General features: G+C 31.3%; 2 protein-coding genes across 7 annotated transcripts in view; one reads left to right on the top strand and one right to left on the bottom strand.

Moving 5' to 3' along the window:
- The window catches only part of LOC113519345 (uncharacterized), a 60,054-nt gene extending 44,158 nt beyond the window's left edge, over positions 1-15,896 (top strand). For 4 of the 5 annotated variants that reach the window (XM_031911583.2, XM_026904407.3, XM_031911579.2 and 1 more), the window contains 9 exons: positions 4,378-4,548; positions 5,566-5,743; positions 6,109-6,272; positions 6,753-6,897; positions 7,266-7,357; positions 8,183-8,267; positions 8,691-8,866; positions 9,545-9,764; positions 9,975-15,896. In XM_031911583.2, the coding sequence (XP_031767443.2) occupies positions 4,378-4,548; positions 5,566-5,743; positions 6,109-6,272; positions 6,753-6,897; positions 7,266-7,357; positions 8,183-8,267; positions 8,691-8,866; positions 9,545-9,763 (1,230 nt within the window). In that variant the 3' untranslated portion in view covers position 9,764; positions 9,975-15,896. The remainder of the gene's footprint in view (positions 1-4,377; positions 4,549-5,565; positions 5,744-6,108; positions 6,273-6,752; positions 6,898-7,265; positions 7,358-8,182; positions 8,268-8,690; positions 8,867-9,544; positions 9,765-9,974) is intronic. The other variant, XM_031911580.2, reaches the window with a different exon arrangement.
- Positions 15,897-17,089: 1,193 nt separating this feature from the next.
- LOC113518008 (angiopoietin-related protein 7-like) lies at positions 17,090-25,322 on the bottom strand. 2 transcript variants are annotated; one of them, XM_031911543.2, is made up of 7 exons: positions 24,250-25,322; positions 21,113-21,263; positions 20,328-20,420; positions 19,395-19,551; positions 18,495-18,759; positions 17,675-17,801; positions 17,090-17,406 (listed from the first exon to the last, which is right to left on the bottom strand). In XM_031911543.2, the coding sequence occupies exons 1-7, from the start codon at positions 24,695-24,697 to the stop codon at positions 17,238-17,240; spliced, it is 1,410 nt and encodes a 469-aa protein (XP_031767403.2). In that variant the 5' UTR covers positions 24,698-25,322; the 3' UTR covers positions 17,090-17,237. The 2 variants fall into 2 exon arrangements, with proteins under 2 accessions (XP_031767403.2, XP_052752404.1); XM_052896444.1 differs by lacking the exon at positions 24,250-25,322 and adding an exon at positions 21,715-22,247.
- Positions 25,323-25,341: the final 19 nt, after the last annotated feature.

The raw sequence follows: 25,341 nt of genomic DNA, 5'->3' as shown, positions 1-25,341 counted from the left end.
ATTCAAAATAATAATAATACAAAATTAAAAATAATGCACGTATATATAATGTGTTATCAAACTATCTGTATTCCCTACAACAGGTATAGGTACGTAGTATTAGACAAATATATTACGAAAAAAGAGAATTTCATGTCTTAGTAGTATGAAATTATTTAAAAAAAAAAAAATTATAAAATACTTAAATGTCTTCATTGCATGTAAAACGTCCTCATAATTATACTTTTCTCTATCACATTGTTAATCGCGCTCACTCCGTCGGTTTTGACGTAACCTTTCAACAGAGCGTCACAAACAATTCTATTATTATTAATTATATTAAATTCTATTATTATAATAACGTATATGTGTAATATTATATCCCCTTAAAGGGGATGAGTATATACATAAACAACACATACAAAGGTACATATATTTTCAATAGGCTCAGTAAAACAGGAGTTTCAGAATAATATTTTATGATACCTGTTTTAAAGGATTAAAATGGAATAAAATGAATTAGGATGGCATTAAAATTTTATATAATTATAATCAAATATTATATGAAACTTTATACCGAAGATTATTTTATTTAACAACACTTTCTTGTACTTAATACGAAAACGAGATGTTTACATTTTTGTATTTATAATACATAAACGTGATTTTGATCACATTTTTTTTTACTTAAAAGAAAGTGAACTCCGTATTGTTTAGAGTTGTGCTTCAGATTGTTATTTTTTTATCTCGGGTTGTTTAATTAAGTACCACGTAATGGGTATTGAATTTACTTCCTTCATGTTAGGAGTAAAAAATACTACTGTACGATTTTAGTAAACATCACGTTTTTGTATTTATAAATACAAGAACTAAAACATCCCTTTCCGTATTTATGAATACAGAAACGTGATGTTTACTGAAAGCATACAGAGCTATATTTATTACTGTTAAACAAAGGGAACTTAAACTCCGTAACCAACTTTAATAAAAATGTTCTCAATTCAGTTGTATTTTTATTCTCTTTGTTATCTCAGTCAGTTATAAACCAATTTGAAAAATAATTTTTTTTATCTGAAAAGTACAGATTGGTTCCATAGTCACTTTATCAAAATGGGTTCAGTAGTTTATTTTTTTAGATCAAAATAACTGGTTTTACTGCAACTGAAGTCGATTTTTTCCATGGTATACAATCTTTAATTATAAGTATTCTTAAATATTACTACTTAATAGTACTTAAATATTAATTACAACCACACTGTAATAATAGATGTGATACTAAAAAATACATAATTTATAGTTGTTATTTAGGTTTGTGCTCCACAATGTTATTATCTCAAGTAAATCTAATTAAATGCCACATAATAAGTATGGAATTTACTTCCTTCATGTTAAGAGTAATAAATACTGCTGTATGATTTTAATAAACATCACGTATTTGTATTTATAAATACAAGAACTAAAACATCCCTTTCCGTATTTATGAATACAGAAACGTGATGTTTTGTATAACATCCATCCAATATTAAGTTCCAAGTGTGAATTATAATGGTATAAAGCTTTAATACCAATTTCCTTTTTAGTAACTAAGTTTACCTGACAATTAGATGATACTAAACTCCGTATTGTGTAGGGTAGGGTTATGTTCCAGAATGTTATTTATAGCCTCGGGTGAATTTAATGAAGTGTCATGTAATTATTATATTACTTAACGCTCGATGACTATAAACTGCAAAAAACAGTTCTTATAATTAAATATGTTCATTCATTGTTATAACATCCACTGGTGCACACTATTTTGACTTTTAAAAACCGCTTGAAAAATATCTGTCTTCAAATTACTCCATCTGTTCGTTGCTGTAAGTAAAATAAAATAATAACTTGAAAGTGACAAACGTATTCACAAGTAATGAACATTAAACTAGTATTCGTATTTTGATTAAAAATTAATTGAAAAAATGCTACATACTTGTGGTCTGTAATGAAATGTGATGACAGGAACAGGTTTATTTTTTTTTAATCTCTTAATGCCAAAATAGAGACTTATAGCCAAATACTTTAGAAAATATTATTTCATTTTTATATACATACGCCTTAAATCCAAAAATAACATTTATTCCAAAAGAAAATAATATCCTATCCCTTACAAATTGGCAGAAAGGTAAAATCCCAATAGCGTACATCCTAATAAAGGAATATGTATATACTTGTGATTCTTTGTTAATATAATAATAAAAACTTTATTTTCCCAACTATTTATATATCTTTCTATATTGTAAATAAATATTTTAACTAATTATTTCACTGCATCTGTGGTTATATATATATATATATATATTATATACAATAACGATAAATTTACTTAATAACCATATAATCATGAAACGGAATGTTCAATAGACCTGTTTTAATAATTCCTTCCATCACTTTTTCCTCTTTAAGAAATTTGGTAAAAGGAGACGTAACATTTCAATGGCTCAATAGGTTTGTGTATTGTTGTGTATGGTTTATACGAATATTATTTCTTATTATCTTATTATATCTGTATGGTTTACACGAATATTATTTCTAGGATTCAGGAGGAATTAGTAATAGGAGTAAAATCCTATATTCATTACCGACCTCGAGTAACATATTAGCTTTATTATAGGTATATTTGACATATATTTTATATGTAAATTAGTTATGTATTAATGTTCTGATATTCTGTTTATTGTAGAGTCTGAATATATTACTAATATTGCATGGTCTCCCTTAATATTTTTATTTATTGTTATTCCATTAAAACAAAAGTAAACGATGGGTCTTATTATGTTAATTGCGTTCTATGTAAATATAAAACCTTAAAATGCATGTCTTTTATATTATAGCATTATTAGAAAATAATATGTGCTCATACTATCCTGCCCATCATCACGACGGATACACGTGCATATTGTGCGTTATCATATACAAATCCGTAATCTCGAATTACTAGTATTAAAATATGTGTTTTCTTTTTTATAAATATTCGAATTTTCAAGCGATTGGTGGATTTAAGCCGAGAGAACTAATGCCGTTTCTTCGTCTAAATCTCCAGTTTGTGTAAAAGAGCATGGTTCTGTCAATATTCTTGCCGAGTCATTGGCCTCCTACATTCTTGCATTGAACCAAAGTTTTGATTTAAATTGTTCTGTTTTATTACGTGACCTTTTTAATTCTGATTACATCCATACTTAAAATAATTTGTTTATTAAAAAAAGAAATACCGATTGCCATGCATGTTAACACGAGCATTTGATGAAGCAACACTTAGTGTTTTTGTTTCAATATCGTTATTGTCTTACTTTATATATATTTATAAAATGAATTAGTTCGCTTGTAAGTTTAACTGATTGACAGTAAACTACTAAATTGAACAATTTTAACAAAGGTCCAATATACTTCGACAAAGTTGAGTATCTATATTTAGAAATGAAATCATTTGCTAACTGTGATAACTCACGGGAATGTATCTAATATTAGGGTGATAAAATGGTGCTAGGCTAGATTTTTTTTATCATACAACACAAAAATTACCTGTACTGCTACTATTGGTGGTGTCTTCTGGTGTCAATTGTTTCCAATTTGTTACCGGATGTTAACATTTGTACTGATGCCATAGCAAAGAGTTCTACATACCCTGTAATTGAAATATTAATTTTATGGCCATGCCACTGGTTTTTTTCTAATCGTATGGATGCATGGTGATTGTTTTTTTTTTTTATTATGTGATCATATGTTTGGAGAATGTTTTGTTTTTATAAATGCATGAGATTTCAATACAATTGGGTGAAATATTTAGTAACGCATGTGCATTTGCCTTAACTGTAAACTTAACTGTAACTAAATAAATTAAAGACTGCAATATAAGTTAGTTTCATATCCCTCATTAAAAGATTATTATTATTGAGGAAGAATGTAAAAGATACATTTGTATTAGTTTGTAGATAACATTTTTAATAATAATATATAGAGTATATCAGCGAATAGCTGACAATGTTTTAATGTTCTATAGGTGAAAGAATTAGTAAGATCGGTTGAGGTGTTTTTCAGAATATCTACTACAAATAAACAGACAGTCAATCAAATATTTCTTTTTTATAATAATACTGTAATTTATTCAGAACAATAAAATCAATGTCATCTATGTACAGTATACATAATAACAATGCAAATTTCAATATTTATCAGTGAATATCAATTAGACAAGAAATCAGCAGAGTAGAGTTGTGACCGTAATTTATTGTAGTAAGATTTGTTAAAGATAGATAATAATAAACGTATAAATGTATGTGTGTAATACATTTAAAAAAGTTTTAAACATTTGATTTAAAAATCTTAGAGCATTTATTTATATGGATGTTTTTTATAATAAACTAGGTCTCAGCAAATAACTTAAGCTCGCCGCAGTTGACATTGCAAGCGGCGCAGGGTACCGTGGGTCTAATTGCCGCGCCCGTACAAGGATCCGTGTTGCCACTTCAACCCTCTACAACTTTAGTAGCACACGTCAAGAGCGATGATGACAAAGGGCAGCAAATGCCACCACCTGTAAGTGATGTAAAGTATTAATATTATTTATATTTTTTAAACATATGTTCTTTACTGAATCGTTTTTTCAAAAAGAATGGCAATATTGTAACTTTCTGTTAAGTTCCATGAGTTGTTGTCCACTAGTGTTTCATACAAAACGCAATTTTTTTTTAATATATATATTATTTTACCAATCATTGTAATGCAGATATACAAAATCATCTGCTCGCGTACCCTTTTGCTTCTTTCTGCCGTCAAGTCGTTACTTGCACGCTTTGTTTCGATTTCTGTCAGATACGGCAGTGAAATTTCTGTTTTTTTTTTTTAATGGATGATAATGAAATGATCACACTGCCCGCGCTATCGGTATGCGCTGGCGGGGCACCAGTGAGGGATGATAGGTAACGATGAAAGCAGCGGGTCTACCATGAAATGGAATTCCGAAATTTCAGACTCAATTTCGTATTTTTGTTTATACCAAAATCGGACCAATTAATGGAGTTTAACATTTCGTTCGTCATACACCCTATCATAAAAGTCAAAAGGAACAATATTTTAATATTTTTAATATTTCCAAACGGCATGTATTATGTAATATTAACATCAAATTTTCGTTTGGCTCCGAAATTTCGGAAAACATTTCATGGTAGGCTGTCAGGTTAGTTCGCCTATCGTGACGAATTGCACTAGAATTAACAACGATATTTTCCAGAGGGAACCACGTAGAGGTCAATCTGATAGGGTATATTGCTAGCAATGGAGCAGTTAGACCCCATTATTAACAATCCCTTCCCCCCTAATTTTTGGGTTTGTCATCAATGTTGCAAGTTACCAAAATCTCTGATAACTGACTTAGCAAGGCAAGGTACTCGTAGATGTGTTACCATGTTGGATGTAAAAAAAAAAAAAACCATCGAACAAGGAATATCGAAGTGAATTAGTCAGTGAGGAATCCATGAATAGAATCTATTTATTGAGTTACTATACAATTTTTGATTGATCATTTTAAATAGGCTAATGAAAGTATCACACCAGCAGGCACCAGTTGTTCAACAAATCGCGCCCCAGCCCATGATCACACAGGACGCAACCACTGAACCGCCGGCAGCGAGCACACCTTCCTTCAGCACAACTACATCTCTCACGACGGCGACCACAGTCAGTACATCTACCACTGTTGACGCCACTATATCTACCAGTACATCCGCTTTCGGTAAGCCTCACATACCATACTGTGAACTAAATTTGTTACAAAAGTTAAGTATAATATATAGTTTCTTCAGGGTCGGCAACGCGCACGAGATACCCCTAGTGTTGCAGACGTCCGTAGGCCACAGTGATCGTTTACCTTTAGACGGGCTGTGAGCTTGTTTGCCACCTTTGTGGTATAAAAAAATTACCTTTCTTCCCGAATGTTACTGTTTGCTGAATTTAATGGTAGGATAAAAAAACATGTAGAGTGTTCTATATGAATTATTTTAAATCATTTGTTATATATTATATATGTATGTATATATTTCGTGTATTTGTAATTCTTTTTATCTCTCGAGAGAATTCATGGTAAATTTACATATACAGGTCCGCCCGCACCAGTGGATTCGTCAAAAGCAAGTCTCACTAAGACGGAATCCATGGTGAGTGCACCGAGCGAGGCAACTCCAACATCGGTGGCGGCCACAGTGCCCACATCTACGGCGCCAGTACCGAGCAGTGCCCAGCAAACTACGCCGGTCGCACCGCAGGTAAATGTGGAAACGTTTTTGGCCCCCTATTGCTTTATCACAGTCCTCAAAACAAAGGGACCTATTACAAGTATTTTAAAACTTGACAGGTTTAGATTACGTCACAATAAACTGACTCGTTTTATCTATGCTTTTAGCTTTTTCAGGATAGCTTAATATGATTTAATCTATCAGTTATTTTTATTTATTTATTTATTTTGTAAATAAAGTGTACTAAATAGGTAATCGCACTCATAGTCCCCAAGATACAGGTCTAGCCTAGTTTAGGGACTGATGGTAATGCAGATATTTCCTCGTTGAATATAAATTGTAAATTGTACCTTATGCAACTATATCTTTCTTGAATAAAAAAAAAATTATTATTTATTTAGTTTATTTAGATAATGGATTTTCAATATTAATAAAAAATTAAAAGTCATTAGAAACTTTCTAAATTGCCAGAAGTACATTAGAATATATTTATTAATTTCCATTTACCAGGTGGTCACAACTGTAGCCTCATCGACGTCATCTTCTGCCACTATGACAGCTGCTATTACTGCGCCCGTCTCCTCAGGAGGCACTTCGGCACTATTCAAGAGCACTCAATGCACGCCCAGACACATCAACCAAACAGCCGCGCATGGTGAGTTTTGATATGTGTTAACACAGACTGTCTAAACAAACAAATAAATCTAAACATAAGCCTCCTCCTTACGAGGTTTTGCCAGTAATTGCCACGCTCGGCAAGCAAATTGGCAACCGCAATTAGGCTTAAGAGATATTTTAAGAAAAAAACTGCTGTCCATCCCTCGCCTTCCCTTAGTCGTCTCTTAGGACACCCACAGGAAAGGAAGGAATGGCCTATTCTTAGCCGGGACACGGCCACCAGCCTGTTTAATGTATAACTAGACTCTATAATATAACTAGTAAAATAATGTTGTTTTTATCGTGAATTTTAACATAATAAGGTAATGATGTATTGTTTTGAAAATATAAAACGTATTTGTACAGACAAAGGCCTACCTAAAGCCATGGTGAAGCCGAATATACTGACCCACGTTATAGAGGGATACGTGATACAAGAAGCAAGCGAACCATTTGCCGTGAGTATATGTGGTTTAATAGTATGTGTATATATATATATAGAATATATAGAATAATTCGAATATATATGTATATACAGGCTGTAAGGGGCAAGTTGGCAAACACTAAAACAGTGAATTCAGACCGTTGTTCTGAACTCAAAACCAGTGGAAATTCTTTCCGGATTTTTTTTTTTAATTTTCTTTCATTTAAAATCATGTAACTTTTAATATTATGTCATAATATAAAGAAATGATATTATTTTATAATGAAATACTAAAAAAACAACAATATAATACACATATTAAAATCTTACTGCTACACGCGGAATCAACTGTGTAAGGTCAACGCCCCAAGCGTATGAAAACTGCCTACGAAGAAGGCGAAGAATGGCCATTGAGCGCGCGTTGGTATCACGCGTCGTGTGGATTTCCACACACACGCTTGTGTGCATTTCCGAAAATAATCTGCCATCGGATTCAGACCATTTATCTGGATAAGCTGTTTTCGTTTTCGCCAATCTGTCCCTTGTACCCTGTATATACTTATATAATAATATGTTTTTTCGGTTCGAAAAACCAGAAAAAAATAGTTTTCTAACAGTTGAATGATGTTGTCGTCAATATTTGTTTTTATTTTTTAGTACTTTCAAAAAAGGTGCGAATGATACACGTGCACCGCATGTTTTTTTTTAGATGCATCAAGACTGATTTTTCAGAGATATGTGGAAGACTTGCATTTCTTAATAAGAAAACTTTACTATTTCAAATAAATTGTGTAAAAATTGTAAATGTGAGCTGGCTTTAAAGTGATAATATATCAATGAATGTCATTATTTATTTTAGGTTACTCGTCCTTTACGGGAATGGTCGGCTGGTGACAAAGAGCAGGATAAGGAAAATAAACTACCATCCGCAGATGAACCTTCACGTAATTACTTATATTTATTATATATATATAATTACTTACATACTTCAATATATTCAATCTCTCCTTTATATGACTTCAAGTGTCGAACAAGCCAACGACTTTCCTCTTGGTGAATGGTAACCCTCGCTTAATAGTCAAAAATAGCATCATGGACGTTTCGAATACATTGTAACGCTCTCTACGTTGCTGTTCGTTGACTATTGAGTTAGTTAGTCAGTGATTAGCCGGTGTGCCTGCAGGGCTGGTCAGTGATTATCCGATATATTATAGTGATATATTTCATCTAATGATCTCTAATAATATTCGATTAATTGACTTAATTTATCGGACATCAACCCGTATGTTGACATTGTTACCACATTCTATTAAATATTTTACAGTATAATAGTTTTCTTTTTTTCTAAAATTATTCCTTTGATACAGGAAAGAAGCAAAAGTTAGATTCGGGTGTAAGTCTACCCCGAATTAGTTCAAGTGTGGAAGGCAATGGTGAGTCTGGGAATCCAGCTGTGAGCGCCGCCAATGCAGAACCAGCTGATACCGCTACTGATGGAGACTCCGCCTCGCAGCCGAAGATACCCAACGTAAATAAGTGGACGGTACGTCAAGTGCTTCCTTTGCCTAAATGTTTTTATTTTTTTTTTCATAAACCAAATTCATTGAGTGCATAGGTACATCGAAATTCTCTCCGTTCCTAAACATTTCTATTTCAAATAGAAACATCTGGTCTGGTCATAGACTCTTATCAATCCTAGGATTTATTAAACAAATATTTTAGTGTTCGTGTGCACCGTCATAATCCAATTGAGATTTTTTTTCTTGTTTTATTTATTTAACTGCCTACTACATTAACATAAGAGTTTATAAAATTTTTAAGGAAATTTTATCAAAATCCGTTCAATAATTTAGTTTTTAAATCAAAATAACTTTTTTTTGTTTTGTCACAATTGAGGCCGAATTTCTTTTTTATACGATCAAAAAAGGTTAAATTATTTTTAAAACTTGTCAGATAATTACAACTTTGCCATATTTCAGTAAAGTTGAAAGTTGAAAAAAATAATTGATTTGTTCACGACTCAAGTCGGTTTTATTTTTATGGAGCACAATCTTAAATTATAAAATCGTGTGTTGTGATTAGAAGCATTAAATGTATATGTAAAATATAAATTTGTCAATTTGGATGAAGCGGTAGACGTACGGTAACTGCTCTACAACTTTCAACAAGTCTAATAATATATAAAACTATCAAAAGATTAACAGTTATCATTTATGTGTAGGTGGCAGAGGTGTGCGACTTCATCCGCAGCATTCCCGGCTGCGCCGGTTACGCAGACGAGTTCCTGATGCAGGAAGTGGATGGAGAGGCATTATTGTTAATCAAACCTGAGCATTTAGTGATGGCCCTCGCGATGAAGCTCGGGCCGGCGCTCAAGATCGTTGCTTGCATAGACTCACTTCGACCAGAGAGCGAGCAGATGACTCATGACCATGACTGAGGTATATATTATTGATTCTTCTTGACAATATAACTTCAATGTTATCAACTAAGCAGACCTTGTACTATAGGCATTACATAACTGATGAACTTAGGAATAAATAATAATTATATATTAATAATTAATTCGGAGTTGATAGGCGATAATGTTATTATAAAAGAAAACTTTGTTTCTATTCCGTAGTTTTAATGATTGATTGTGTTATTTACAGAGTTACTATAAGAATATCCATTTAAGAGGGGCGAAGATAACAAATGGGAAATTAACCTTACTTCAGTGTTCACATACTTATAATTTATATGTAAATAATATTACATATTACAGTAGAGTAATATTATAATTTTTTAGACATTAAGTACTATAAATGTATAGATTATTTACTATAATTCCTAATCATACATTAGGAAATATTGAAAGTTAAGAAATCTTTCAGTAAACGGATTTAAGTTAACAACTATTCTGTTAGTCTTTATTTTGGCAGACTTCACTCTTATCATTGTTGCAGTAGAAAGCAGAATTATGAGACTTTCTAAAGTATAATTAGATTTGATAATATTTAAAGGTTTGATTAACCATATGAGTGCACACGTTTTAAAATGTAATTTCTATATTTATTAAGGCTTAACATTTTTTATTATGACAATACTAACATTTGCGTTTTGTCCCTAATAAATGTATGTCAATTGCTATTTTAAAATAGTGAACGAAATATCAAACTGCTATGATTTATAATTAATCAATCACTTATTCGTTAATACTTAATTTTAGAATATTATACTCTATATAGATGTTACGATAATTGTAAAATTACACTATTGTACCATTATATTAACATTCGTCTTTTCGTCAGAGTGGGTTCACACAACAGCACATAAAATAGGTAATATATTTGAGGTATCATCGCATTCGTTCAATAGTATAAATTCACTAATTTGTTTTATAATTTCAAAATTACCTATTTGTTGTGCTTGGTAACAGCAATTTATAATTGGCATCAAAATCATTAAAGCGAAATCCATGATCTGAATATTTATAAATCAAATTATTATTAAATAAAAAAAAAATCCGTTGTGTTATACATTTATGATTAAATTGCGCCGTCTCAATAATTTAGGTTCAATATATATATATATATATATATATATATATATATATATATATATATATATATATATATATATATATATATGCGCAAATTTAATACATTTCATAATGCGTAGCTGTTGTGCCAACACACCTGTACAACACTTAGGACATATGTCGAAAGTGCCGCCTACTTAGTATTAAGCTCTATTGTTACACACCTCTAGCTTCTAAGTGTATGTGTGTGTGTGTGATAGAAATCTTCTTTATTTCTATCCAAATATGATTTTACGTTGGGTCAGATTATGAAGCGCCTTTTTTATGAAAATCGCATTGAATGAATTGTATTGAACATAATCACAAAATTAACAATTCGGCCCAGCAGAGGAAACCACCACTCCTAAAGTGATTATAAATTGATGGTGTCGCTTCAGCACATGTCTGTGGAAAACAACCCATAAATTTTAAAGTTAAGTATGTTTTACTATAGGTAACGCCTTCCGGTATGAGATTATTAAAATTATTTTTGCATATTTTGTAGCCTTAGATTATATAGATAGAGCATCGAATGTCAAAAACGGGTCAAAATTTAATCTGCTAATAAATGACACATATGTTTTTAAATCAAAATAAAACGTCGTAGACAGAGTATGCCATAGAAGTGCTATGAGCGTATACAACATGAAATAGCAATAGAATGGCGTCATTTTTCTGGTGTTACCAGACACTAGATAATATGCTCCTTAAAAGATATAAAAATGGGGATACAATCCCCCATTTTTTGCAATTTCACATACCTAAAGTAATCACTTCTTTTAAAGTCCTCTCATATCTATCTCAAACTAACGACTAATACTTTTCTGTAGAAATTGAAATTGATAAACAGTTGTAGCATTTTAACGCTTTGTACAATTCAGATACCACAAAACCAGCAATATACCAGCAATATAGCAATATAGTAAACAAGATTTGTCAAGAAAATTAGGTTAAGTAGTGGTGTATTTTGTTGGCTTGGTATCTATTATCAAATTTTATAGTCACGTCATAGTCAATTTAATAAAATTAATGCTGTCTTATTTTAAAACGAATATATTATGTCTTACTTACTTGTACATTTTCTTGTCAGACTATAAACTCTGACAACTCAGAATATAACTTGTAGCTTGTTTCCATTATTTACAAAATATATAACAATTTCAGCACACTTTCAATACTATTGTATTAAAAATACAAAGGATTTAAAATTGAATATTCACTAGCTTATAACAGCTAAATTTGACTTTTGATTGCCAACTTATTGCCGACCAACTAAAATAAAAGCGATCTAGCTCACATTTCCGCGTTTTTCTTATAATAGTGTCGCGTTCTAATTATTGCGTTTCATATCTGTTAGGAGCGCAGATACAAAACGCGCTTTTTTCAGTATTGCAAGTAATTAGATTACAAATTACCCACACCAAGTCAATTTTTGAATTTGAATTGGGAACAATTTTTTCTGATTTAGTATAAATATGTACATATTAATAAAAAATTAATATACATGTATTGACTAAAGTGATGACTATTTTCAATTACTTAAAAACGAAAATATCTTTTATGTTTATATTCAAATATTAATCAAAGTAATCAATAAAAATAAGCATCATTGCAAATCATTGTGTACTCACTGTTTATCTTGTTCTTTTAAATATATTCGTAAGAATTTTGATCGTTTTTATTTTTCAATTTTACCTTACAATATAGTTTTACCCATTTACTGATTAATAAATATACATTCTGGTAACACTATTCTCGAAGCGGGAAAGGGATTTTTAGTAATCGGGTCTTACAGCCTGATAGGGTATATTGCTAGCAATATACGCATTCATTTACACCCATTAAAAAAAGTTGTATTCACGTACACATGGATATAAAAGTTAACCTGTTTTTTTTTCGAATCATTTATATGCAGACACTATCTATATAATCTAAGTTTTATTGAAAATCATGCTCCATGTGCATACAGCATATGCAACATGAATTTCATTAAAAGAATTTTGATTGGCTGGCTTAAAGACTGACGTCAAATAAGACGTATCTTAGACAAATCAGGTTGGGTTACAGTGTGTGTTACGGCTTGTGGAGTTACAGTGATATGGATACTTTTTTTTAAACATTACAAATAAGTATGAGACATACATTGTTTCGTAGCTAATAATGTAATTATACTTACTCGTAATGTAGGTATATTCATATATCTCGTTTTGTAGTACTACACGCTGAATTATATTGAAACAATATTCAATAGTTATATATATTTCGTATACATTTTTCATATGTACATACATACAATTATACAAATGTATAAGAAAAATAACTTACTAAATATTTTATTATGAAAATACTTATTTAATGTGATAAATTGATAACGTATCGCACCTGTATTTTTTTATGTTATCATAATTGATAAATTTCCAGAGTCGCACACTCTTATTTATATCATAAGTATTTATGCAGGTTCATTAACGGATTATTCCAAATGAGTATGATCATTATTGTATGGTTTAAATATGTGAATTGAAATATACGCTTCTGAAATCCATCTCACACGCACGCACGCACGCACGCACGCACGCACGTATGAGTATGCGTAGTTTTGAACTACGGAAAGCGTAGTTGATATTTTGATAATAATCTCAACTAGTGAAAATATTTCTAATATAGAAATGGCTAAAATTTATATTTTAAGTTTAATATATAAATAATAAACGCATTGCCATATATTATACGGCAAGGGAATCTAAAATGCCCATATTTTGAGACACTTATAATGATATTTGAAATACATCTAGTTAAATTTTCTGTACGAAAATGAGTTTTTTGTTATGAAATATATAATTACAGCATTGTTAGAAGCAATAATGATTCTAACAATAAATAATTATCCTAAATTCCTATTGAAAAGTCGTAATGCGGATATTTAGTTGAATAAAATTGTAAATATATATGTTTATTTTTACCATCCATCGTGTTCATTTTGTATTCCATCGAATCGCATGTATCGATTCAGCGTCATGTAGAAGATGCGCTTGTAATATACTTGTACCGTTGATATGTGTACGCGTCAGGTAACTCTCCGGTGAACTATCTAAAGCGATTTATCTTCTGACCCTATTTAGTATTAATAAGAACTACTTGAAACATGGAAACATAATGTTAGTAATATTTTTTACAGAGAGGTTTTTTTTTTTTTTTAATTTTGGTAATACACAAAGATATTTACTATTATTTTAGCTAGTGATAAAATTATTGATGCATAGAAATTAACTAAAGGCGGGCTAAAATTGTAAACCCAACAGTTAACCACCAACATCTTGTAATTAACAGTTATAATATGCATTATAATTTTTTTCTAACTTACAAATATTCTTTCTATGTTAATATATAATTATGGTACTTTTTGGTCTCATTGTACTTAAAATAAATTCAATATTATATGTATGTAATAAATAGAAATGTTATGAACATACTATATTTGTAGTTTTCGATAATTGTTTCGACTTCATCTGGAAGTCTCTTGCAGGCTGAGTACAGTGCTTTACATCGCATCGTCTCGCCTTGCATACAATATTAATAAAAACGGATATAAACAGATATCATTAACAAAATGTGTTTTAAAAATAGATTTCGAATTTCTTATTGTGATTTTAGGAAAAGCAATAATGAAACGCGACTAATTTAAAACCTCTCTAAAAATATCATTTATAAATGCTACTCATTTAACTATCATTTATTTGTTAAATAACTTTTATGATAGTCTGTAAATATTATATTTAATATTGTTAAAAATGTATCGATGTTTCTTCGAAATAACATTTTCATTATAATCTGATATTTGCGTGCAATGTTAATTAATTATTCGAGAATGTTTTAAATTTCATCTGGATTAATTAAGGATCAATACTTAAAGAGCGTGTTAGCGTTTATGATGGATGTATTAGCGATATTTATGTTCATCAATTTGAGCATTGGACTAAAAATAATCCATGGTGCTAATTCTTTTTGCCATTTCATTTATTTTATTTTCTTTAATTTTAGGTCTATATATATCATATATGTGTGATGTGTTATTATTAATCGGTTATAAAACTCAGAAATAATTGATAAAAACACAATCGTCCTAAATTTAGGAATCGGTAATTTTTCTAGAAGAATTTTCTATGTGACATTAACCTTTTATACATCTCAAACGTTGTAAATATTAGGCAATTGGATTTAATACGTATTAAGGTTGTTAATAAATTAGATACCAAAAACAGGTCAGTAAGGATATCATACTGTATGTATGTTCGGGGAATTTAAAGCTATTTTAAGTATCTAGAACTCTTTTTTAATCACCAACATACAATTTGTTTAGATAGCTATTAGGCTTTAGGACGATATTTTGAAACTTTAAATATTTTTAAATTCCCTATTTGTTTGAGGCTCGTACCTCGTGTCGTGTCGTTTTAATGACCAACGCTAATAATTTCGAATCTATAATATTATATGTAATTGCGTTATTGTTATTAGTATAAATTTGCTATTTCTAGAATTGAATGTTTCATTGCATTTGTAACTTTTGTTTACTTAATAAAATTTCTTTCTTCCATTAATACCCAATGGAACATTCTACGAGCGTAACGTTAGTACATATATTATTACATAATTTTAAGTTTTATATAGTAATTTGAGCTAATGTAACATTAAATTGTGCGTTTTGGACATTTGCGTAATACTTGCACTGCCATGCGATTCACTGAACTATGTAGTCCCAACTGTCATAACTCTGTGTAAAGTTTCATAAAAATTGCAGAAAAATATTAGCATAGACTGTATTTCATAATTTATAATATTGTTTATGACGCTGTTTGGCATCATCAATAATAATTTAATAATAATCAGCACTTGCGACTACACAGTTTATTGAAATTTTTATATTGTGTCCAACACAATTTGCTCAACTGAATTTATATGCTAATTTTTAACTGTTCAACAAAATTAAAAATAAATAAAACGAACGAGACTGATACACTTTTTTTTTATTTAATTACCTTTTTATATACATAATAACTGCCTAACAACAATAAACTTATTTCTAAGAAGAAGCAGATAAATTTAACGACTGTGCTGCCAGTAACTTGTTTTTTTTTTATACAACTCAGAATGACAAACAAGCTGACGGCCCACCTGATGGAAAGTGGTAACCGTCGCCTATAGACATGAGCAGTACCATGGACATACTACTGTTACTGGTTACCTCACATATATCCTTACATCGTAATTAAAACTACATTGATTAGATTATTATGGGCCTAAATGTCTAATATAAAGAAATTAAATCTCATGGATCGTATGTTAACTTGCTTTTTTTCATTTGCCAATATATTTGAGTAAAGATTTCATAAATAATAGCTGTAAAATAGTCAAAGCTTTAAAGCAAGAATTATCTTTTTCCTTCAACTCACACAAACATGTTTTACAATAGAGATAAATTTAGTTCGGTGACCAATCGTTCTGCCTCTTCGATCTATAAAACTAAATGATGCATTGTTACAAACCTATATGTTTTTAGTTAAAGGTCAGGAGAAATCAGTTCACTTTTATTTAAAGTTAGGAATAGGCATAGCAATAGAGCTCTTAAGTGTTATAAATAATTCAAATTAAAGTTACAAAATACATAGTTGAATTTTAATGTAAAAAGAGGTAGTGGAGGCGCAGAAAGAACAAATATGAGGCAAAAGAAAGAGTAGATCAGCCCCTATTATTACTACTGATTTAGAAATGCTTTTTAAATTTTACAAGAAATAAATATTAAATAAATAAAATTTAACTGTGCTTCTAATTTTAGAAAACCAAATTTTCATACAAAACAGATGTAATAATGAACACAATAGTAATATAAATCTTTATACAACTTATACTAAGAACTTTGTTGAGTTTAGTATGAGTTGTAAGTACAAAAATCCAAAAGAGAACTTAGAACGATGTATAAAACTAGTACCAGGACTGAATTAGAGTTGATTGGAAAGGTTATTAAAAGATTATAGTGAAAGTACTATAACACGCCCAACTGAAAGGACCTTGGTATCCTAATAAAAAAGTAGTTATATATATATATATATATATATATATATATATATATATATATATTATATATATAAAATAGTAATTTTTGTGTTTCATTTACTTATCTTAATAATCAAATTGACTACTATTAGAACGGGGACATTCTTATTTGATAATGTAGAATTGATGTAGATGCACATAACTACTAAGTAAGGAAACATGAATAACAGATTATTTTGTATGTTGTACCTAACGTGGATCATTTTCAATCTTAGCTTAATTACAATATTTTAATAAAAATATTTTACATTACCCTGTTGCTTTCATTAAAATTGATAGGTTTACTAGTGGGCAGAGGTCTGATCATCATCTTAGATTTAGTAAGTGGCGAGTTTGGATCCTTGAATGATATCCAGTACACAGATTGGCCGCGATGTTCATCCGCAGACATCGAATACTTTCCGTTAAGATTACTATAACAATGTTATTAACAATTATATACATTTGCTTGCGGTTTGCGAGCTGTGCAAGTTTCAAGTACATGTGAAACAATATTATTTTATTAGTTATGTTATTAGGTATTTATTGTATACCACAGGAGAGTAGTTTGATACACAAAAGAAATACACAGTAAAAGCGGATTTGTCTCAAATAGAGATGTCTTCCGGTCAACCCTGCGAAAATTTATAAGAAGTTTGGACTAAGGGGTGTTTATATAATTTAACGTATTTATGCTTTTACCTTTTGTCGCACTCCTTGTACCACCAAGCTCCACCGTGCTCCATAGCACATGACCCATCTTTCCATTCGTCATTATCTATATCCAAGGTAGAAAACTTTTGTCCAGCGTGATATGAGAGTGAATCTCCTGCACCAAAATCTATATTAGCATCCATTTGATGAAAAACATGTTCTTAGTTGTTGGATATTGAATTTTGTTAGTCTCTGTTAACCTATACAGTGTACAGGAATATATTTATTTATTTTGGCGTGAATTTACTGGGTACAGAAGAATAACACCTGAGTCCTCAGGAATGGCAACGCATGGGGGTATCATGGGCGAAACAGTATACACTGTTATGTCCATGGTACTGTTCATGTCTATAAGCGACGGTTACCACTTTCCATCAAGTGGGCCGTCAGTTTGTTTGCCATTCTAAGTTGTATAAAAAAAAAACAACAGTTGTTAGTATAGTAGCACGGCAGAATTAATTAAAATTAATGATACACTAATTTAGAAAAACGGCAAGGTCCTTTACAGGCCGATTGCACTTTCTACAAAACTGCATGTGTACGTTGATAACAGCGACCGACTTGGTCCACTTTCTTTATTAAGATGTCGATACCATAATATTGCTATGGTTCTGTAGCACACGTATTAATGAGGTTACGAGTCGGACAAATTTAGAAACTATATAGGTATTTAATAACTTTTCTGAATTAGTTCGAGTTTGGGCGTTCTGGGTGGTACCTCCAGATGTTCGTTGCCTGTTTACTCATAACACAAGATGTCTTAACTTGAGGACTAGGCTTTTGCATTTAGTGAAAAAAAAATAAGTACCTGCAGTTCCATAATAAGATCCAAGCGTGCTAATCCTGTAGGCTTCATGTTCGGGCCCGACAGTAAACACGGAGTAGCCAGCGTAAGCGTCCTGACCATGTTGGGTCTCCATCTCGATCCTTAGTTCGTACAGCTTTTGGTTGGTGAGATAGTTAATTTTCTCTAGGCCGAGCCAAAATTCGCCAGCCAGATTGCCGAAACCGTGTTTATAGTCTGTCCAGCCTTTGAAGAAATCTTGTGAACCGTCGAAGCGGTTTTGGAAAACCTATAAACAATTTGATATGAACGACATGATTTACTTATTTATTTTTAAATGATTTAATCAAATATGTATATTGAATAAAAATCAATAAATGAGTAAAATATATCTTCTAACAGATAGATTATAGGTTTTAAAAATAAATATACAAGGACACTGTTTCTTTCGTAGGCAGACTTCTGATTAGTCTTTAATACATTTATACCTACATGAAAATAAAGGTGGTGCGCATATAAAAAAGTTTTTTTTTACTTGGCGTTTTTTATACCTCAGTATTTTTTTCTAATTTTTTTTCATACCACTGAGATGGCAAACAAGCCGTATGCTTGTAACCCACCCGACGGTAAGTGGGTAAGTTACTTAATTTTTTTTGGATATGCTAACAGTTAGCCGTGTGGTCCCGGCATAGGCCACCCCTACCTTCCTACTTTCTGTGGGTATCATACGAGGCGACTAAAGAAACTTAATGGTAGAGGAATGGGCAGCAGCGTCTATTTTAAAACATCTCTAAAAGCCTAACTACGGTTGCTAACCCGCCTGCGAAGTGTGGCTATTACTGGAAACTACTGGCAAAACTCTTTAGGAGGAAGGCTTATACTCAGCAGTGGATAGTTAACTACTGAAATGATGACGATACTAACTGTCCATCCTCCTCCTGCAGTGGTAAGGTCGCACAACACGTAGAACGGCTCCATATCGTCCGGTTTTACTTTATAAATACCAGAAACGTTGAACCCTTGCATATGTATCTCGTGGCAGTCTGTCGGGTACCGTTCTGATCGATCCACGCGACCACTTCTACACAATAACAGCATTTTAAAATAATTGTATATTAATTGAGCATGATAGTAAACAAATATTTATAGACATTATACAGTACCATTTAATAGGATCTGAATAAAACGTAAACATAAATATATATTATGGACCAAGTAACTAATTGAACATTATTATACATAATGCCTGGGCATTATGAAAAATGACGTATATGAAAAGGCTATGTGACAATAACTATTAAAGTAATAGAATTTCCTATATTTTATAAATCATATCCTCATTAATCACTTGTTCCATGACATTATATATTACTAGCAACTCGTCCCGGTTACGCATGTTTTTTTAATAAAATCTAGTTACTATGCTGTTATTAACCGCCACCCATGTTACTTGTTGATAATGTGCTTAGCTTTCTATAAACAAACCTAGTCTACTTGAGAATGTTTAGCTCCTTAAAATATTCAAGAGAATTCGACAAGAATAGAACATCGACTGGTTCCTTTGTTACACTACACTACATATCGTACTTATCTACAATATAGTTTTTATTGTACTCCCGTACCAGGAGTGTAGATTTATCATTAGATAAATCTATATAAATAGAAATCAATTGTTTTATGTACATAAACGCATAATTTCAGAAGGGCTGCACCCATTTGGCCAAGTCTTTTTTTGTGTTTGTAATTGTCAAGACAAGGTTTGAACGAAAGAAAATGTATGAAAATTTGTAGAAAAAATTATACTCGTGTGAAGCCGGGGCGGATAGCTGCCTAGTTTAAAATATAAGTAAAACTTACTTGCACTCGCATTTTTTCATTTTCTGTTCGTGTAAAGTTCTTCTGAATTCATTTATTAAACTAATTGTGTCAATTACTCCACCAGACTCTGATCTGAAAAAAAATCATTGATGAAGTCTACTTTTACCATGTAGATTCGAAACAATGCCTACAATAATTATAAGCATAACCTTTATATACTATATACATAAAAATATTTGATATTTATACTAATCTGGAGATTGACATCAAAGTTTGAATTTTCTCACAGTTTCAATATTGTTATGAGAAAAGTTTCCATTGTTTTACATCGTGGGGGAAAAATATAAACTTATGCATGTGAGACAAGACTGCAATGAGACGGTAATTCTAAAGGACTACGCATACAAAGTATATTTTACCTGTGAAAGATTTACCTATCCCTTCGTACAGTGGTATGCAATAGTTTATTATAATAAATGTTCCATCTACTTGAAATCGTAAAATTTATAATATTGATTTAAGTAAGTGCTACACAATCATTTGAATCGCTTGGTCCTCAACTTAGGGTATCTTAATTGCGTATGAAGGCGACAAGGTTTTACGGCGCACAATCCAGAACACCGAGAATCGAACCAATTTTGAACAGATCGTTTACTATAATTGACCCAGCCGATAAATTAACCCTCGACCTCATTTGTACAAAGCAATGAAATCGAATTAAATGTTATATATGCGGGTTTCACACTACGAAATACTATCTTCTTTAAATAAACCCGCTTCGACCAAGTGAATAAACATAGGCGGAAATAAAAAAAAAAACATACCTCGAACATGTTCTAGAGGTTTGTCTGTTTTTCACCTGCGATATGGTAGATACGACAGACTCAACGCCGGTAACTATTTTCTTTATGTTGTTTTCCAAAACAGACAGTCTCAAGTCTATCGCTGTATTTCCATGGAATTCAGATCCGTCCACTATGTAAAAGTTATATTGAATTAACTATTATTAAATTCAGTTTCACTTTTATTGGAACAAAATAGTATATATCCGTCTCTTTAATATATTGTATATGAATATTAAATTTCATAGTAATTAGATAAAACATTAAGGCGCAAATAGAGTTATAGTGGATAATTTTGAAGCAATAGGTATTTAAATTTTATATCATTGTAGAGATGTAAGGATACGAAAAACAGGATCACATAATAATCCCTAATAATACAAGAAACTAACATAAGAATAATCGAAACTAATGCAGATTTGTAGAAGATATGTGGAACATTTACACATAAAACAGGTAGAATCATCTCTTTTAAGTCAGTTGCATATTTTTGTATAAACTAGCATAAAAGTAAAATATTTCAATAAGAATCAAGAAATAAAATAATAAACAAATATGGCAGTAAAATAAACTCCTATTTTTACCAATTTTATCCAATTTATGAATATTAACCAACATTAATTTGATTTCATTTACATCTGTCTTCATAGAATCGAGTACTATGTCCAAATTTTCTGCATAATTTTGGCCTCTAATAGATTTCATGATCTCCATTAGTTGTTTTAATATATTATTTGTTTTCTCGTGAATTTCTATATCCAATCGATTTAATCGAAAATCTATACTGTCGACCTTTTTTAAATATTTTTCACTGGACGTTAAAATTTCCATTAATTTCTCGAGCACAGCTTCATTGTCCGTTGCCCCTGTAGACTGTGCCACTCTAGTTACATTTCCCCTCCTTCTTGTTGAAAGTATTGCATCAGTCAGTTCATCTTCATATTCCTTTTTCCACAACAATTTGTCCGGATAGTTATTCTTTTTCCCTTTTCTCTCGCTTTTCATTTCACAGGGTGCGATGGAAAATACGACGATAACGAAGTACTTTAATCTTAAATTTTTAAACATTTCGAAATGTGACTCTTTAGTATGACACGAGACGACTGCCGTCTCCCAGTCTTCATTCAGAAGGCAAGTTTACAAACACTGATGAGATTAAATAAAAATAAGTGGACAAATACCACTACAGTGAATTTTGACGCGATATACTCTCACAATTTTGTTTACATTCAGTACTGATATAGATATGCGCACAAACATAGTTTTATGTGTTATTTGTTTAGGTTTATTAACAATTATAGTACAACAATAAATTAAAGTTAATATACAATTTCTTAAATACTATTACTAATTATAACTAATCTCCCAACGCACCACACCGAGGCAGCGTACAAAGATACTGGCAGCATTACCTCTGGATTGCTGAACTTATGTTTTGGGCAAAGTAGCTACCAGCTCTCGGGTCAGCAGTAACCTCGACGAGGCGTGCTGCGATTGTCCGATAAAAAATTTTTTGCATATGGGCCCCACGGGCCCATCGCCTCTACAACAAATGGCTGAAAACAATAAGACCCCTCCAGATGTGAATATTTACGCCTCTTTACTGTTTCCGCTGTCACTGCTACTACACCCGAACAAGAGGATGATCTAGATAAATAGCTTGGAGCTAATGTATCTACACACGTCACATCCCACACCAAGCACTTCCCCATTTTCCAAGGGACTATGGTCGTTTCTCATACTCACGGAAAATACCATTTGGTTCCTAAATCGCTGGTATTTGTGCCATTACTATGGTTTTAATTTATATATGTTTATGTACGTATGTCGCAATAAATATTATTACATATTTTTTTAATGGATGATAATGCAATGTAACGGTATATGCCGGCGAAACACCAGTGAGGGATGATAGGTAAGAATAAAAAGGCAGGTTAGTTAGATGTTGACATAGACACAGGTATATTGCTAAAAATGGGGTATCTATTATTGATAATTTCCTTTTAAACATAGTTCAGTAATGATGATGAGATAAAATGACTTTTATTGCATTTATAATACGAAATACGACACCTAATACTTATTATATTATATTTTAAATAAAATAAATAAATGAAGTAATTTCCGAGCATTTGTTTTGTTCAAAATATTGTTTTCATTTTGTTTTTATTTTCTGTAGATCTTATTGACCAGTCGGTCGGAGGTCGACCTGACAGAGTTTATTGTTAATTATGGGGCCGCTTGTCTTCGTTAGTAACAATCCTTTTCCTCTATTCAAAATTGAGTAGGTACCTACGAGGAACATCCTGGCAGCGTAACTCTGAAAAGTCTGAGAAAATTTTTCGGAGTAGCACTGTTTACATTTAAGGGTTGATCTCATCTACTTTACGTGTAATTGTTTAATGCGTGAAAATGAAATGGTGTCTCTGCCTGCGCTATCAGTGTACGCTGGCAAGGCATCGGTGAAGGGTGAAAGATGCGGATGAAAATAGGTACGTCAGTTAACCCGTCGCGACTAATTTATCTGGAATTAATCACGATGTTTCCAGGGGGAATCGAGTAGAGGTCGACTTGATAGACTATATGCTAGCAAGCAATGAGGCTGTTAGATCTCATTACTAACAATCATTTCCGTTTATGTGTAATGGTTGTAGAAATAATTAATAATATTAATTCTACTTCCTTTACAAGTTTTAAAGCAACTATTGACTTTCATCTCCCTTAGCTCGTGGTTATTACGATCCGTTAGTATTAAACACTGTTTACTTAGATAATTTTGTTTTCTCGTTTACAAGGGCTAAAACTATGTACTATTTATGTATATAGTACATAGTTTTAGTCATTCATTCATAGTAGTATACTACTATATCTGAAAAGTAATAGGATACTCAGGTATAACTGCTTTGTACAAATATGTAATTGTGAATGATCCAATTAATATAAATAAAAATTTTAGTTTTTAGACGCAGGTAAAATATGACTATATGTACATATACTATAAACTAAAGCAAGTTATGGTAACCGATTACCACCACAGGTATCGTATCCTGGTTCGCTGTCTTAATAAAAAATCTTATAAAAAAGTAGTTATATAATATGACCCTTTATATATTAAGTACCTATTATATGTAGTTTCTCCAAATGCTCTGCTAAGAACTGCTTCACCTTATCCAGATCATTTCTGACTGTCACAAGTGTGTTCTCCAACGCGTCGGCCTGAGAAGGTTTTCCTAACTTCAGAATCTCAGTCAAGTACTTTAAAATACTGTTCGTCCTTTCGTGAAATGTTGCGTCCAAAAGGGTCAGCTTCCGTTCTATTATCTCCACCATTTTTAAATACCTTTCACTGGAGATAAGGGTTTCGACAAATTTTTCAACAATAGCATCACTTTTAGCTGAACGTGAAATGGTAGTTGGCATATTCTTTTTGTAATGAACACGCGCATCTGACTCCTCTAGTGAAATATCTTCCAAATTATCCCTGATAAGTTCTTTCTTTGTCATTGCCGTAGAGAATAGGTAGAGCAACATAAGAAGATAACATTTCCACATTTTGTAACAGAACATATCTTCGAGCTTGGCAATACAGACAGTAATGGTTGGCTTTGACTTAATATTATGATAAACGGAAAGCAAATCCTTTATAAAACATCTTAACAAAGTAAGGTAGACCCATTGTTATTCAAGAGTACAATATATTGTTTAAATATCATCACTGCGGTGAACTATTCAAAATGTATGTAGTTTTATTTTTATCAGAATTTTAGACTATCTATAGGTATATCCATGGAAGTGGGTTTAATATAAAAATCTTAGGTATTATTATTGCAAGAGCGTCATGACTGATCATTTACTAACATAGGTTAAGTAAATTTATAACTGACAAAATGGGCCTTATGTTGTCTGAATAAATAAATATTATTATTACTATTATTAAAAAAATATTATTAGTCTTTAAATTCTTATAAAAAAAATATTTTATATATATGTGTAATCTTATGTTTGGAGAACGGGGCTATATGCCTTAGGCCTGTAACTTCCTACGTGACAATTTTAGAAGTAAGTAACCATGACATCTATAACTATTATAATGACCCCTTACATATTTTGTTCATAAATACAAGTTTCTATCTTTTCGATATTTAAGCTAATCTAAATTTTAAAATAATAAAAAAATAAAGAAGTTTTTAAGGATTGGTGACACTGCATAT

Source organism: Galleria mellonella, unplaced genomic scaffold, assembly GCF_026898425.1.
Source record: "Galleria mellonella isolate WM207_F2 unplaced genomic scaffold, CSIRO_AGI_GalMel_v1 utg33, whole genome shotgun sequence".
NCBI classification, from domain to species: domain Eukaryota; kingdom Metazoa; phylum Arthropoda; class Insecta; order Lepidoptera; family Pyralidae; genus Galleria; species Galleria mellonella.
Note: the sequence above shows the minus strand (reverse complement) of the source record. Positions and strands in the feature narration are given on the sequence as shown.

Coding starts and splice junctions, on each gene's coding strand:
- LOC113518008 (XM_052896444.1), bottom strand. CDS start 22,198: ATGTTTAAAAATTTAAGATTAAAGTACTTCGTTATCGTCGTATTTTCC. Junction 18,760..19,394: donor CTGCAGGAGGAGGATGGACA/GTTAGTATCGTC, acceptor AATTGTTTATAG/GTTTTCCAAAACCGCTTCGA. Junction 17,802..18,494: donor ATCTTATTATGGAACTGCAG/GTACTTATTTTT, acceptor ATTTTGGTGCAG/GAGATTCACTCTCATATCAC.